At 36.4% G+C, this 13,451-nt stretch overlaps 3 protein-coding genes across 3 annotated transcripts; 1 reads left to right on the top strand and 2 right to left on the bottom strand.

Moving 5' to 3' along the window:
• The first annotated feature begins 1,603 nt into the window (after positions 1-1,603).
• LOC122291983 (glutathione S-transferase T3-like) lies at positions 1,604-3,019 on the top strand. The gene is made up of 2 exons (XM_043100094.1): positions 1,604-2,145; positions 2,228-3,019. The coding sequence occupies exons 1-2, from the start codon at positions 1,708-1,710 to the stop codon at positions 2,744-2,746; spliced, it is 957 nt and encodes a 318-aa protein (XP_042956028.1). The 5' UTR covers positions 1,604-1,707; the 3' UTR covers positions 2,747-3,019.
• A 1,308-nt stretch (positions 3,020-4,327) lies between these two features.
• LOC122291984 lies at positions 4,328-5,778 on the bottom strand. Its single transcript, XM_043100095.1, has one exon. It carries the CDS (start codon positions 5,776-5,778, stop codon positions 5,170-5,172), a length of 609 nt encoding a protein of 202 aa, XP_042956029.1. The 3' UTR covers positions 4,328-5,169.
• Positions 4,486-5,142, bottom strand: LOC122291147. The gene has a single exon (XM_043098792.1). It carries the CDS (start codon positions 5,140-5,142, stop codon positions 4,486-4,488), a length of 657 nt encoding a protein of 218 aa, XP_042954726.1.
• Positions 5,779-13,451: the final 7,673 nt, after the last annotated feature.

The following is a 13,451-nucleotide window of genomic DNA, read 5'->3' as shown; positions in this document are numbered from 1 at the left end:
GATTCTTCCTTGGATTCTTGGTGCAGAATCATTCGGGGGTTTCTTCTACCGGTTTCAAGTAGATCAGATTCGTGCGGAAGGCATCCGATTTTAGGTTCGGTCGATTGCTTTTCTTTTTGAACCCTAATCTTGGATCTGTTTTTTATTTCCATTCAGCCCCGATTGGGGCTTTTGCTTTCGGTTGTTTGGGTGGAAAAAATAAATGGTTACTGAGCATTCGACTGAAGTTGGGTCATTGATTTTGTGAATTTCTTGTAGATTTTCTTCACCAATCAGTCCCTTCGGCTCAAGCAACCACACTCATTCTGGTATTATAGTTACTAAAACTGTAATGTATTGTTGCCTATAGGAAGATTTGTGTGGCTGTGTGTGAATTGGTTTTGTATGCACTCGGTTATATGGAGTTCTTCCCTAGCAATTGATGAATATCGTTATGTGTATGGTGGTATATTTGCTTCGGGATGATGAGCAAGTGATATTGTTGAGCCTGTTGTTCATAAATTTTTATTTTTCCCATTGATGAATATTTTGGAGTCTGTTGTTCTTGTGTGTGAGTGGGTAGATTTGACTATCATCTTTAGTTTGTTACTATTGGAAACTACATCCAACATGCAGATCAATTGGATGTAACTGATTTGAATTGGATCATCCCAGATTTGATAAAAATAAGGATGACATGCTTGTGTTCTTGTTTGTTTTTGTTTGGAAGAATTTGGTTTGTTCTTGTTTGTGTTTGGAGTTTTTCCTCATGAACAATCCAACAGCAAGCATCTATTTTTAAAACTTGGTGAGGTTGGTAATGTAAAGGATGCCATGATGCATGATTAGTAAATATGTTAGTTCAAAGAGGTCGATTAAATTGTGGGGACCCATTTGGAAAAGTGCTTGTGGATCTACTGTTTTTGTAAGGACCCATTTGGTTTTATTGCTTGTGGATCTACTGTTTTAGAACTTAGAGGTTCCTAATAAGATCGTGTCAATATTGTGTGAAAGCACTTCGCCTAATAAGCTTTTAGAAGTTGTGCTTCCTCAACTGATTCTTCCATTAAAAAATTGATGGAGTCTTCCAATTGTTTTGGTTTTAGGTGGACTATTCGATCTTGGAAGTTCTTGTGTGAGGTTTTTGTTAATCCCTCATATGATAGAGCAGGTTATTCCATTCCTTAATAAATATAGAGAAGGTTTACATAACTCTTACTGAAACAAAGCAAACCTAAGAATGTTGCTTGTTTGCAAGGAGAACAGTAGGTCATTCACACAGCAATATTGGAGTTTTATAGTCACTAATAAATTACAGTCTCATATTCAATTAAATTGTAAGCTGAATTTTTATACTGTCTTTCTGTCTATGGAAAACTTGGTTTCCATATATGACCTAAATTTGATAGGCCTTAAATAAGTGCTTGTTAGTCTACTGTTTTTCTATTTTTTTATACTGTTTTTCTGTAAACTGTCTTGCTGGACCTTGTTTAATGCAAAATACGTTGTATGTGCTGCTGTTTTTCTGTTTTTGTTCTTTTTTTTATCTGTTTTGCAGTCATTTATTTATACGAATTTTCTGATTTTGTTATACAGTTTTTCTGTAAGCTGTTCTGTCTTGTTTAGGTATTATATTTTTCAATTGCAGTAATTTTTGAATTCCATGCCTTGTTTATTGTTTCTGAATTTGGTTATGTCTAACAACTTAAAAATTGTAATTTTTAAAGGATGGACAATCTTTTGGAGGAGGACCCATTCTTCACCACTCTCTTACAAAGTGGAGGAGAATGTCCTATTACCACTCCAACATTCACACCCCATTCTAATACTTTGGTCAGCCCAACTCCCCTTCACGGTGAAAAGAGGCCTCCAACAAAAAAAGTTCAAAGAGGAGCTTCTTTCACTGTTGAGGAGGATAACGTACTTGTCTCTGGTTGGCTGAACATTAGTATTGATGCCATCCGGGGAACTGATCAGAAATCCACTCAAATGTGGGAGCGGATTTCTGATTTTTACCATGAATATAAGAAACCACATAATGTGAATCGTTCGGTTGGGTCATTGATCAATCGTTGGTCCATGATTCAAAAATGCACAAATAAGTTTTGTGCATATCTAGCACAAGTTGAGTCATTGCACCCGAGTGGTGCGACCGAGCAAGATAAGGTATGTTTCATTTTCCTTTAATAATGTGGTCTATTTACCTTATATTTAAGAAGCTGACACTATTTCTTAAAAAAATTTTCAGATTGAAAGAGCAAAGATATTGTACAAAGAGATGGAACGAGGGAACTTCACATTAGAGCATTCTTGGAATCTTTTGAGGCACCAACCCAAATGGCATCAACACATGAGTACGCTGATTACGAGGAGAAAGCCTGTCGATAGACAGCCTTCCAATGAGCAGTCAAGTGAAGTTCTGGGCGATGTTGTGGAGGAAATCGTTGAAAGGCCTGCTGGAAAAAAGGCTGAAAAGGAAAGCTTGAAGAAGCGGAAGGCACAAGAACAATCTGATGCTGAGTTCAACACGGCATTAGGAGCAATGACCGAGGATAGACGCTTGTTCATGGCGGAGAGAAGAGAATGGCAGACGAAGGCTGATCGCGATAGAGGTGCACAACTGGATCTTGATAAAAGAAAGTTTGATGCTGAGATGATGGGCAAGGATCTTTCTGGTATGAATGCCATGCAGCAAGCCTACTTCCGTAAAGTTCAGAAAAAAATTTGGGAAGAGTCAATGAGTGATGAAGATGGTATATCCGAATGACTTTTTGATTTCCAGCTTGTAGTGGCTGCTTAGCCACAAGACTTCAACATGAAACATGTGGCTGGGCAGCCATTATGATAATGGATGACTTTCTATTTTTTTGAATGGAAATACATTGGAATTTCTGAATGTTAGTTTAGTTTTTGGACTTGGTTTTGTGGATAGAAAATCTGTGAAGTACCCATTTTTTGGAAGTGTTTGTGGATCTGTTTGTATGTGATGCAACTTGTAATTGCTGGAAGTATTTTGGTGAATGGAGGTTGTATTCTTAAACTTGTCTGTTGGATCTATTTGTGGACAATATATATGATAATGGTGTCATTTAGTTAGGCTGATTTTGTATGCTTTTCCGATTGCTGTATATTCCTGTTTTGAGGCTGTATTTTTTATGTCATGCAGCTGAATTTGTGAAGGTTTATTGGCTCCAAATGTTGCAGCTGTATAGTTGCAGTCAATAGTATAGTTTGTAGGTTTTATTAGATCCATAGGAGATGTATATTCCATATTGTGTACCAGTTTTAGACACTAATAATTTGTAGAGTTGTGTAGAGATAAATCCTTGTTTTAAGAAGCTGGTTTTATACGAGATGTGTAGTTTTTAATCCACTGAATTTGTACCATCAAAATACGTGCAACGTACGTATAATAAATTGGAATTCCGTCTCCAAAACAAAATGATTTGAATCCCTCTAGCTATGTTTTTCTCTCCCAAAGAGTGTTCTCCAGTCCAAACTCGCGGCTCTAGAGTGAGAAATGGCTTTTATATGGTCCCACGGCGGAAAACCTGTCAAAATACGATGTTCGCTCGAGCGGGGTGTCGAGCGCGCGTCGAGCGTTCGACTCTGCCTGATTTCGCTCGAGCGTCCTATCGAGCGCACATCGAGCGTTCGACTCTGCCTGATTTCGCTCGAGCGTCCTATCGAGCGCACATCGAGCGTTCGACTCTGCCTGATTTCGCTCGAGCGGCCAATGTCTCTGCTCGAGCGATCTTCGTTTTTCAGCAACCCGCTCGAGCTCCCTGTCGAGCGGCAGTCGAGCGTTTGAATCTGCCTGAATTCGCTCGAGCGGCCAAAAGCCTCCGCTCCAGCGAACTTGTAAAATCTGCAATATGAAATTTTGCAAGTCATCACTGGTTTTATACGAGATGTGTAGTTTTTAATCCACTGAATTTGTATTTTTATTTAAGAAGATGTTGCAGCTGTATGTCATTTTCCTTTATATCCAAAAGCTGTATGTCATTGAGCATTATATCCAAAAGAGCATATTGTGCAACTGCCTTGTTTAGTATAAATATTTTCCTATCCATTACAGTTAATAAAAGGCACAATTTATGTACTGCCTTGACTATAAATATATATATATATATATATATATATATATATATATATATATATATATATATATATATATATATATATATATATATATATATATATATATCCAAAAAGAAGTTAATTATACTCACTAATATACACGTTCGACGTTCAATATAAATATGGATATATATATATATCCAAAAAAAGTTACTAAAATATATAATATATACTGCCTTCAATATAAATATATATATATCCATATAAGTTAATACGATGAACAAGTGATACTGCCTTCAATTAAACAAACTAGTGATAGGTTCTCAACATTAAAATAATAAAAAGGAAGTCATAAAAAGAAGTTGAATTTTAATGAGCACTACAATACACCAACGAAGATGACGTTGGCTTTTCAAGAAATCCATATTATGCTCGGCCATGCATATTCCATAAGTGCTCGATAAGGTCGGCTTGGAGTTGAGAATGAGTGACTCTATCTCTAATACGATGATGTTGGGCAATGAACTCCATTAATTCAGGTATATTATCGCGTGAAATTGGCTCGGATGGAGTATCATCATTGGCTTCATAATTGAATTGGTCAGCCCCGAGATATAGATGACGTTCATCTTCAACAATCATATTGTGCAAGATAATGCATGCGTACATAATATCTTTTAAAACTTCAGGTTGGAAATACCTTGCAGGTCCACGCACAATTGCAAATCTAGATTGGAGTACTCCGAACGCACGTTTGACATCTTTCCTTGCAGACTCCTGGCAAGCAGCAAAATGTTTTTTCTTTTTCCCATGTGGAGCAGGAATTGTTTTTACTAATGTTGCCCACGAAGGATATATACCATCAGCAAGATAATATCCCATTGTGTACTCGTGACCATTGATACTATAGTTGCATGGAGGACCACGGCCTTCGGCCAACGCAGCAAAAACAGAAGATCGATCAAGTACGTTGATGTCGTTATGAGACCCAGGTAAACCAGAAAAAGCATGCCATATCCAAAGATCATAAGAGGCAACAGCTTCCAAAATAATAGTTGGTTCATTTACGTGACCAGAGTACATACCTTTCCAAGCACTAGGACAATTCTTCTATTTCCAGTGCATACAATCAATGCTACCCAACATTCCTGGAAATCCACGCCTTTGTCCAACTTCTAGTAACCTTGCTATATCATTGCTGGTTGGAGACCTCAAGTACTCACCCCCAAAGATTGACACGATCGCCTTTACAAATTTCTTCATACTCAACCGTGCAGTACTTTCTCCAATTCTTACATACTCATCCATAAGATCTGCTGTTACCCCATATGCGAGCATCCTAATTGTCGCGGTCATCTTTTGAAGGGAGGACAATCCAAGCCTCCCACTGGCGTCTCTCTTTTGGATAAAATAATCATCATGAGTGACAACTGCAAAATGTATACGCAAAAAAAGATCACGATTCATTCGAAATCGCCTCCTAAAAACGTTTGGCGGATATATTGGCGGTTGAACAAAGTAATCCTTCCAAAGGCGTTCATGACCTTCCAATGGATTGCGTCGGATGAACATACAAGGTTGAGAATTAGGACGACGTGAAGAAGATGCTCCAAGAGTTGCACGTTGTTGTCTATGTACGGCCATTGCTTCTATCATAAGATCCTCATGATCGAAATAATCTTCATCTAACATATAAAGAGTATTGCTATAGGGATCCATAGGGAAATAAGAGAAAAAAATGCGAAGAATTAGAAGAAGAAATATTGGTTTTTGATGAGTGGGAAGTAGTTCAAGAATGGATATATTTATAGGGTTTAATCCAAGACTATTAGCTACATCTAAAAAACTTGGCAAAGGAAGGACGGTTAGCTACATCTACAATTTGGTTTGAAGAATTATGGATATGAATGTTGGGTATTGTGTATGATGGAATTTCTGTGTTTGACCAAGGATAGAATTGTAGATGTAAAAGTTTAGGTAGAGAAGAAGGGTGGTTTGTAGTTAGTTTCAAACATAATATTTTATTTTGGATGAACAAATTGTATATGTGTTTGTTGTTCCTTAAATTATTATATATTTGATTGTTAGGTAGAAGAAGGATTGACAAAATGTGTTTGTTGGTAATTAGGTTGAGAAAAAAAATTAGTGCTTGTAAATCAATAATTTAAATATCAAATTAAATTATTAATGTACATATAGTAGGTTTAATTGTAAAATATGAAAAAAAAAATTATTATTAAAAAAATAATATTATATTATTATTTTGATGAATCTAATGACTAATCCAATGTGGGATTATGGATAGGAAGATTTTATGATTCAACAAAATATGTACTTTTCATCAAAATTTGGCATTGGCTTTGATGAAGCCAATGCCAATGCTCTTATAGATCAAAAGTTGGCTGCAATGGATTATGTAAAGTCAAAAAATTTGACTTTTAGCTACAGTATTTGTAAAAGTAAAGTCAAATTTGATATAAATTGTTCAATGACCAAATGTTTAGTTTATTATTTTTTGTTTTTGGTAACACTTTCTCTCTTCCCTCAACATTTTCTCAGAAAATTCTCAGTTTCTTTGGCCTTTATTGCAGTAATTAATGTCAACAAGGGTTATTAGCATTATATTGAATTTATTCTTTGGCAATTATATTGAATTTTAGATACATTTAATTAGACATTTGTGGTTATTAATATTAAATGACCATTAAAAATATGATTTGTTAACCAATAATTTAATTAGAATATAATTATAAATTAACATATAATTAATATAATGGTAAAATATGATATAAATAAATATATTAAATTAATATTATTTTATTATTATATAAAGAATAAATAAATAATTCAATGTGGGGACTTGTGTGAATGGAATAGCCAAAAGTTAAATTCATCTCATATTCATCAAAAGTGTTCTTTAATTTTAGCTAATCCATTGAGAATGCTCTTAGAGCATCATTTTAGAATAGAGGCCATATTTAACCCCATTGTAGGGTTGTGCATCTGCAGATAACCAAGCAGAACGTAAATCACTCTATCACCAAATGATGTGCACTCAAACAGAAACCACTACTATCACCCGTGGCAGGGCCGTATACCACTATTATCATCTGTGTTAAGGTAATATATCACTATTATCACTCGTGGCAAGGCCATATACCACTACTGTTACCCATGGCAAGCCGTATACCACTATTATTACTCATGGCAAGATCGTATGCCACTATTATTACCCGTGGTAGGGCTATAAACCATTATTATCACCTGTGGCAAGGCTTTAATAGAACATAATAGAAACAGAATCAGATACATAATTAAAAAGTCATTCTAAAAGTTTTTCAAATGTCACATCATATCAAAACAGAATACTGAATAGATTCTGATTATATCACATATTCAAAAATATATTAGAACATCTTCACATTACATGCACAAATTTTCAAATTTCATATTCTCTCTTTTTGCACAGTTCAGAAACAGAATGTCAAAAATTTGCTCATGTTTACACTAGTCATGACATAAATATTTTTCTCTTTTATACAGATTTCATGAGTAATGCAAAACAAATAACTGAGGTTGTTTCAAATTTCTTTTTGTAACAAAACATGCATATTTTCCAAAATTAACGTCAGTTCATTTCTCTTACGCAAAATCAAGCATAATAACCCCACTTACCTGGACTTTTTAGCTTTTCAAAATTTTTCCACAATAGCATCGAACGAATATTAATCGTCACTGTGCGGGAGAAGGTAGTGCAACATGGGTGGCTAAGTTGGGCTCGACGATGGCAAGCGAGGCGGCATGGCACGAGACCAAAGTGGCGGACTTGGAGCAGCGTGTAGTCTCCAACTGCACTTTCTATGTAGGTGGCGATGGCGTGGAGGGGCTATCAACGTCACTAGACTTCATCGTGCCATGGCCGATGGCTGAGATGTCCATTCAGAAGGGCGATGGATGGATTTAGGGTGCTCTATTTTGGTGTAGGGGAAACAAAGCACTCCTGTTAGAAATCTTTGATGGCTAAGCACAGAGTTGTAAGACAGAGTTTTAAACGACTAGTGGTTGAGGAGAGTAAAAGGGAAGGTGGTATGGCTTGCTGGGCATGCGTGAAGTGGCTCTCGGTAGTTGGCTTTTTGCAGTGCGATCTGTGTGCTTGGCGTCTCACGTGGTGCTACTTGTGGTGGTGCTCATCCTCTACTGTGGGTGGTGCACTACAAGAGTGCACCGTGGGGGGCAGGGAACAGTGTAGTTGTGGCTGTGTTGAACATGGGACTGAATAGTGGGTTGGTTTATTTTCTCTCGACTTGTCCAAGTGCTGCGGCGGAGGGTTTTGGGTCGTGGCAATGTGGGACTGGTGGCTTGTGGAGGTGCAATAAGTTAGGACTTGTGCAGTGGCTGGCGGCAACAACAAGCCTCAGGCAGTTTCTATATGCAGAAGAGAAATACATATGCATATATATATGGTTGATTGGAAAACCTCGAGGAGGAAAAAAATTTAGGGGGAAATGTGAATGAGTATGAAAACGTGCATAGTGTGGAAACTGGTCCATAGGTTTTCACGGGCTTGGGTTTTTAGCCCATTTCAAAGTATTTGGGCTAAGCTAAGCTGAGATAGTTAGAGCGGTTCAAAAATATTTTCCACTTGTCCAAAAATTTCATAGGTCGAGAATTTAATCAATACTAATGGGCCTTGACTCGACTTCTAATTAAACCAACTCTTCCCATAAATAATAAATACTAATGGGCCTTGACTGAATTCTAAAAAAAAAAAAAGAATGGCCCATACATTTTTCGGGCAATTTTCCACTTTGTCCATTAAAATATTTGAACCTAATTATCAAGATAAAACTCTTATAATCTACCATAGAAATTTATGGCATGTAGTCTTTCCAAAATTTTCCGTTAAAACTCAGATGGACTTTTCATACGTATTAACCCAATAAAAAAAAAAAAAAAATTATAGAACCTACGATGAGCTTGGGCTTGGTGCTCGGCCTAGATGTTACAATGAACTCCAATACCTTGACAAATGAAAAAAATATTTGGCACCAGAAGATTGAGGCGTGCAACAAAATTGAGCTTAAATTACTTAATTATTTAGAAATGGCTATTTATTCATGATTGTGCATGTGAATTAGCTTGAATGTTGAACTTGATGAATGACAAGTAACATAGGTTAAAAAGAAATTAGGAGGGGGATTTAGGAAAGGAGAAACACATGATTAAAACGATGTCGATATTGTTTTCGTATATATTATGAAAAGATGATCTTTCTTATTTGCTTTCTAGCGTCGTCTAATGCATGGTGTCTTATTTACACTAAAATAAGATGGAATGGAAAGAAAAAGCACCATGGATGGAATGTTGGGGGGTTTCCCTTCATTTGATTGTGTATATTTCTATTGACATCGGATTCCTAACTTTCAATATTAGATCTCTCTGAATTACCTTTAATCTTGTAGAGGATCATCAGATCATTACTTCTTAGTTTTTTGACAGATTAGTTTCCAGCTTTGAAATGATTACACGTGTAATTCCAACATAATGGATTTTGCCACTACGATATTCCTCTACCAGAACTTAAAACTATTACTAATAACATTAAGGGATTGTCATTTTTTTTTTTTTTTGGTTTGTCAAAAATCCTGAGCATTTTAGACCTTTTTTTTAAAAAAGAAAAAAATTATATTCCACCGAACATCTATGGTTCAAAAACTCTCAAAAGTGAAGAGGGATTTCCAAAATCTGTCTAAGATATCATTTTCAAAAGGTAATGGAAGTGTTGTGTTTTAAACCAAGTATACAATAATATCCAACTTATCCTCAATACAGAAATCCAAATACAAGAATTCCTCTTTCAGAGATCCTCCAACAGTATGACATTATATAGATATGTACACAGATTCAAAACAATATACATATGTACACAGATTCAAAACAGAACATAACTCAGGAATCTCAAAATGATAAGATTCTGATCAACACCGAAACTTAGTTGAGATATTCACAAGATATGATAATGATAACAGGATAACAAGAATGATCTATAAATCAGTAAAGAAACAAGAAATATGCACAGAAGATAGAAAGAAAAAAGGGAAAGAAGAAGATACAAACAGAGATTACGTGGTTCGGCCCTAATGGCCTACATCCACGGCAGGAACAGCCTTAGAGATCACTTTATTGATGAATCTTCAAGGCCAAAATGCCATAGTACAAGATCGAACTACAATGGAGTCAAGAAAAAAAGCCACAAAATCATGGCATTTCACTTTCCCTCACAAAACCCTAGTTCTTTCTTTCTCTCGGACTCACCCAATCTCTCAGACGGCTACAGTACAAATGAAATCACACTCTGTCAACCCTAGTTCGATAACCACATATATATACATGAAGTAGAGATTGATCGGACGGCTCTCCTTCACCCCAAGCTTTAAGTGAGACGGCACCGTTTAAGCCACTGCAGGTTCTTATAGCTTCATTTAAAATATAAGTGCTGTTGCTTATCACGTGAGTTAACAATCTGCATTGAGATGAGTTAGTAACAAATTGAAGATAAAAGTAATTGACATATTTATCACAATTCTCCACCTTGACAATATTTTATCTTATTCATCATTTCTATTCTACTCTCATCTTGGCTGTTCCTGCTTTGTCCCTCTACTAAGGGACCCCAACAGTTTTTACATTAATTAAGTTCAAACAGTGTTTGAACTTTGCTAATGGCAAGGACTTAGTCATCATATCTGAGGGATTTTCCTCTGTTGGAATTTTCTCCACTCCAACTTCTCTGGACTCAATTACATCCCTTACAAAGTGAAGCCTAACATCTATATGCTTAGACCTTTCATGAAATACTTGGTTTTTAGCCAAGTGTATAGAGCTTTGATTATCACAGTGTACAGTTATATTTCCTTTGAAAATGCCCAATTCATGTGATATCCCATTCAACCATATAGCTTCCTTTATAGCTTCTGTCAAAGCTATATACTCAGCCTCTGTTGTAGACAGGGCTACAACAGATTGCAAATTAGACTTCCAACTAATAGCCCCCCCAAAAGCAGTGAAAATATATCCTGTTAGAGACTTTCTAGTATCCAGACTACCAGCATAATCAGCATCTACAAACCCTTCCAATTCACACCCTTCTTTAACATTATTTCCATATTTCAAGCCCAAAACAGTAGTTCCTGAAATGTATCTTAAAAGCCACTTAATAGCCTGCCAGTGTGCCTTACCAGGGTTAATCATAAACCTACTAACAACACTGACAGCATAGGTAAGATCAGGTCTTGTACAGACCATTGCATACATCACACTTCCTACCATACTAGCATAAGGTATTTGGTGCATAAACTCCATTTCAGATTCAGTTTGAGGGGCTTGAGTAATGGACAACTTGAAATGTTGACCTAGAGGTGTGCTTACAGGTTTAACTTGGTCCATACCAAATCTTTTAAGAATTTTAGATAGATAATTTCTTTGTGATAGAAACAGACATCTCTCTGGTCTATTTCTTATAATATCCATTCCTAAAATTCTACTAGCTGGTCCTAGATCCTTCATATCAAACTCAGATTTTAACATGCACTTAGATTGTTTAATCAAATCAGGATCTTTACATGCTACCAACATATCATCTACATACAGCAACAGATATATTAATATTCCATTAACATCCTTATAATAAACACAGCTGTCATAGCAGCTTCTTTTAAAATCATTTTCAAGCATGTAAGTATCAAATCTCTTATACCATTGTCTAGGTGATTGTTTTAAGCCATATAGAGATTTTTTAAGCAAACATACCTGATCAGAGTTAATTTCTTTTGTAAACCCCTCAGGGGGTTGCATGTAAATTACCTCTTCTAATTCTCCATGTAAAAAGGCAGTTTTTACATCCAATTGTTCTAAGTGCAAATCATTATATGCTATAAAGGATAACAGCAATCTAATGGAGCTATGTTTAACCACAGGGGAGAATATCTCATTAAAATCTATTCCCTCTCTTTGAGTGAAACCTTTAGCCACTAATCTTGCCTTAAACCTAGTCCCTTCTACCCCTGGTATGCCTTCTTTCCTTTTAAAGATCCACTTGGATCCAACCAACTTTACCCCAGCAGGCTTTGTAACTAATTCCCAAGTTTTATTTTTATTTAAAGACTCCATTTCTTCTTGCATAGCAAGTATCCACTTAGTGGCATCCTGGCTTGCAATGGCCTCTTTATAAGTCCTTGGTTCTTGATGAATGACCTCATCAGCAATAGTCAAAGCAAAAGCAGTAAGCTCTGCATGACCATACCTAATGGGAGGTTTTATAGTCCTTTTCTTCCTGCCTCTTACTAACATGTAAGAGTCAGGACCTGGTTTATCTAAGTCCTCTGAAATTGGGTCTTCAGAGTTACTGACTTCCCTAGCATTACTACCAGTTGAGGTGTTTCCTCTCTCCACCTCAACCTGTACATTTCCCTCTGTGTTTCCAGGTATTTGTTCTATTTCTGTATTCTGGACCCGAGCCATTTGGGATTCATTAAAGATCACATCCCTGCTAATTATGCATTTATTTCTACCAGGTTTGTCTATCCATAGCTTATACCCCTTCACACCCTCAGGGTATCCCACAAAAATGCATTTTAGTGCCCTAGGGTCTAACTTATCAGTTTTTGAATGTGCATAGGCTGTACATCCAAAAATTCTAAGGTAATCATACCTGGGAGGTTTCCCAGTCCACATTTCTTGTGGTGTTTTAAAGTCTATGGCAGAAGATGGACACCTATTAATTAAATGGACAGCTGTAGCAGCAGCTTCAGCCCAGAATGTTTTAGGTAACCCAGCATTTGACAACATGCATCTTACCCTCTCTAGAATGGTCCTATTCATCCTTTCAGCTAGACCATTCTGTTGAGGTGTTTCCCTAACAGTTTTGTGTCTTAGAATCCCTTCCTTTTGACAGAAATTATTAAACTCTGTTGACAGAAACTCTAACCCATTGTCAGTTCTTAATATTTTTAATTTTCTGTCTACCTGTTTTTCAACTAAGGATTTCCATTCCTTAAACTTTTCAAAAGTGTCACTCTTATGTTTAAGTATGTAAATCCACACCTTTCTAGAGTAATCATCAATGATGGAGAGAAAATAATTTCCTCCACCATGAGAACTTACTCTAGAAGGTCCCCAAAGGTCAGCATGTACATAATCTAGAGTCTGAGTAGTCAGATGAGTTGCCCTTTTAAAACTAACCCTTTTAGCCTTTCCATAGACACAGTCTTCACAGAAAGGTAAATTGTCCAGGTCTGCCTCTTTCAGCAGACCCTGTTTCTTAAGTTCTAAAAGCCCTCTTTGACTAACATGCCCTAGCCTCCTGTGCCATAGCACAGATTTTTTTTCAACTT

This window comes from Carya illinoinensis, chromosome 13, assembly GCF_018687715.1.
Source record: "Carya illinoinensis cultivar Pawnee chromosome 13, C.illinoinensisPawnee_v1, whole genome shotgun sequence".
Classification (NCBI taxonomy): domain Eukaryota; kingdom Viridiplantae; phylum Streptophyta; class Magnoliopsida; order Fagales; family Juglandaceae; genus Carya; species Carya illinoinensis.
This window is presented reverse-complemented; position numbering and strand designations above follow the sequence as displayed.

Coding starts and splice junctions, on each gene's coding strand:
- LOC122291983 (XM_043100094.1), top strand. CDS start 1,708: ATGGACAATCTTTTGGAGGAGGACCCATTCTTCACCACTCTCTTACAA. Junction 2,146..2,227: donor GTGCGACCGAGCAAGATAAG/GTATGTTTCATT, acceptor AAAAATTTTCAG/ATTGAAAGAGCAAAGATATT.
- LOC122291147 (XM_043098792.1), bottom strand. CDS start 5,142: ATGTACTCTGGTCACGTAAATGAACCAACTATTATTTTGGAAGCTGTT.
- LOC122291984 (XM_043100095.1), bottom strand. CDS start 5,778: ATGGATCCCTATAGCAATACTCTTTATATGTTAGATGAAGATTATTTC.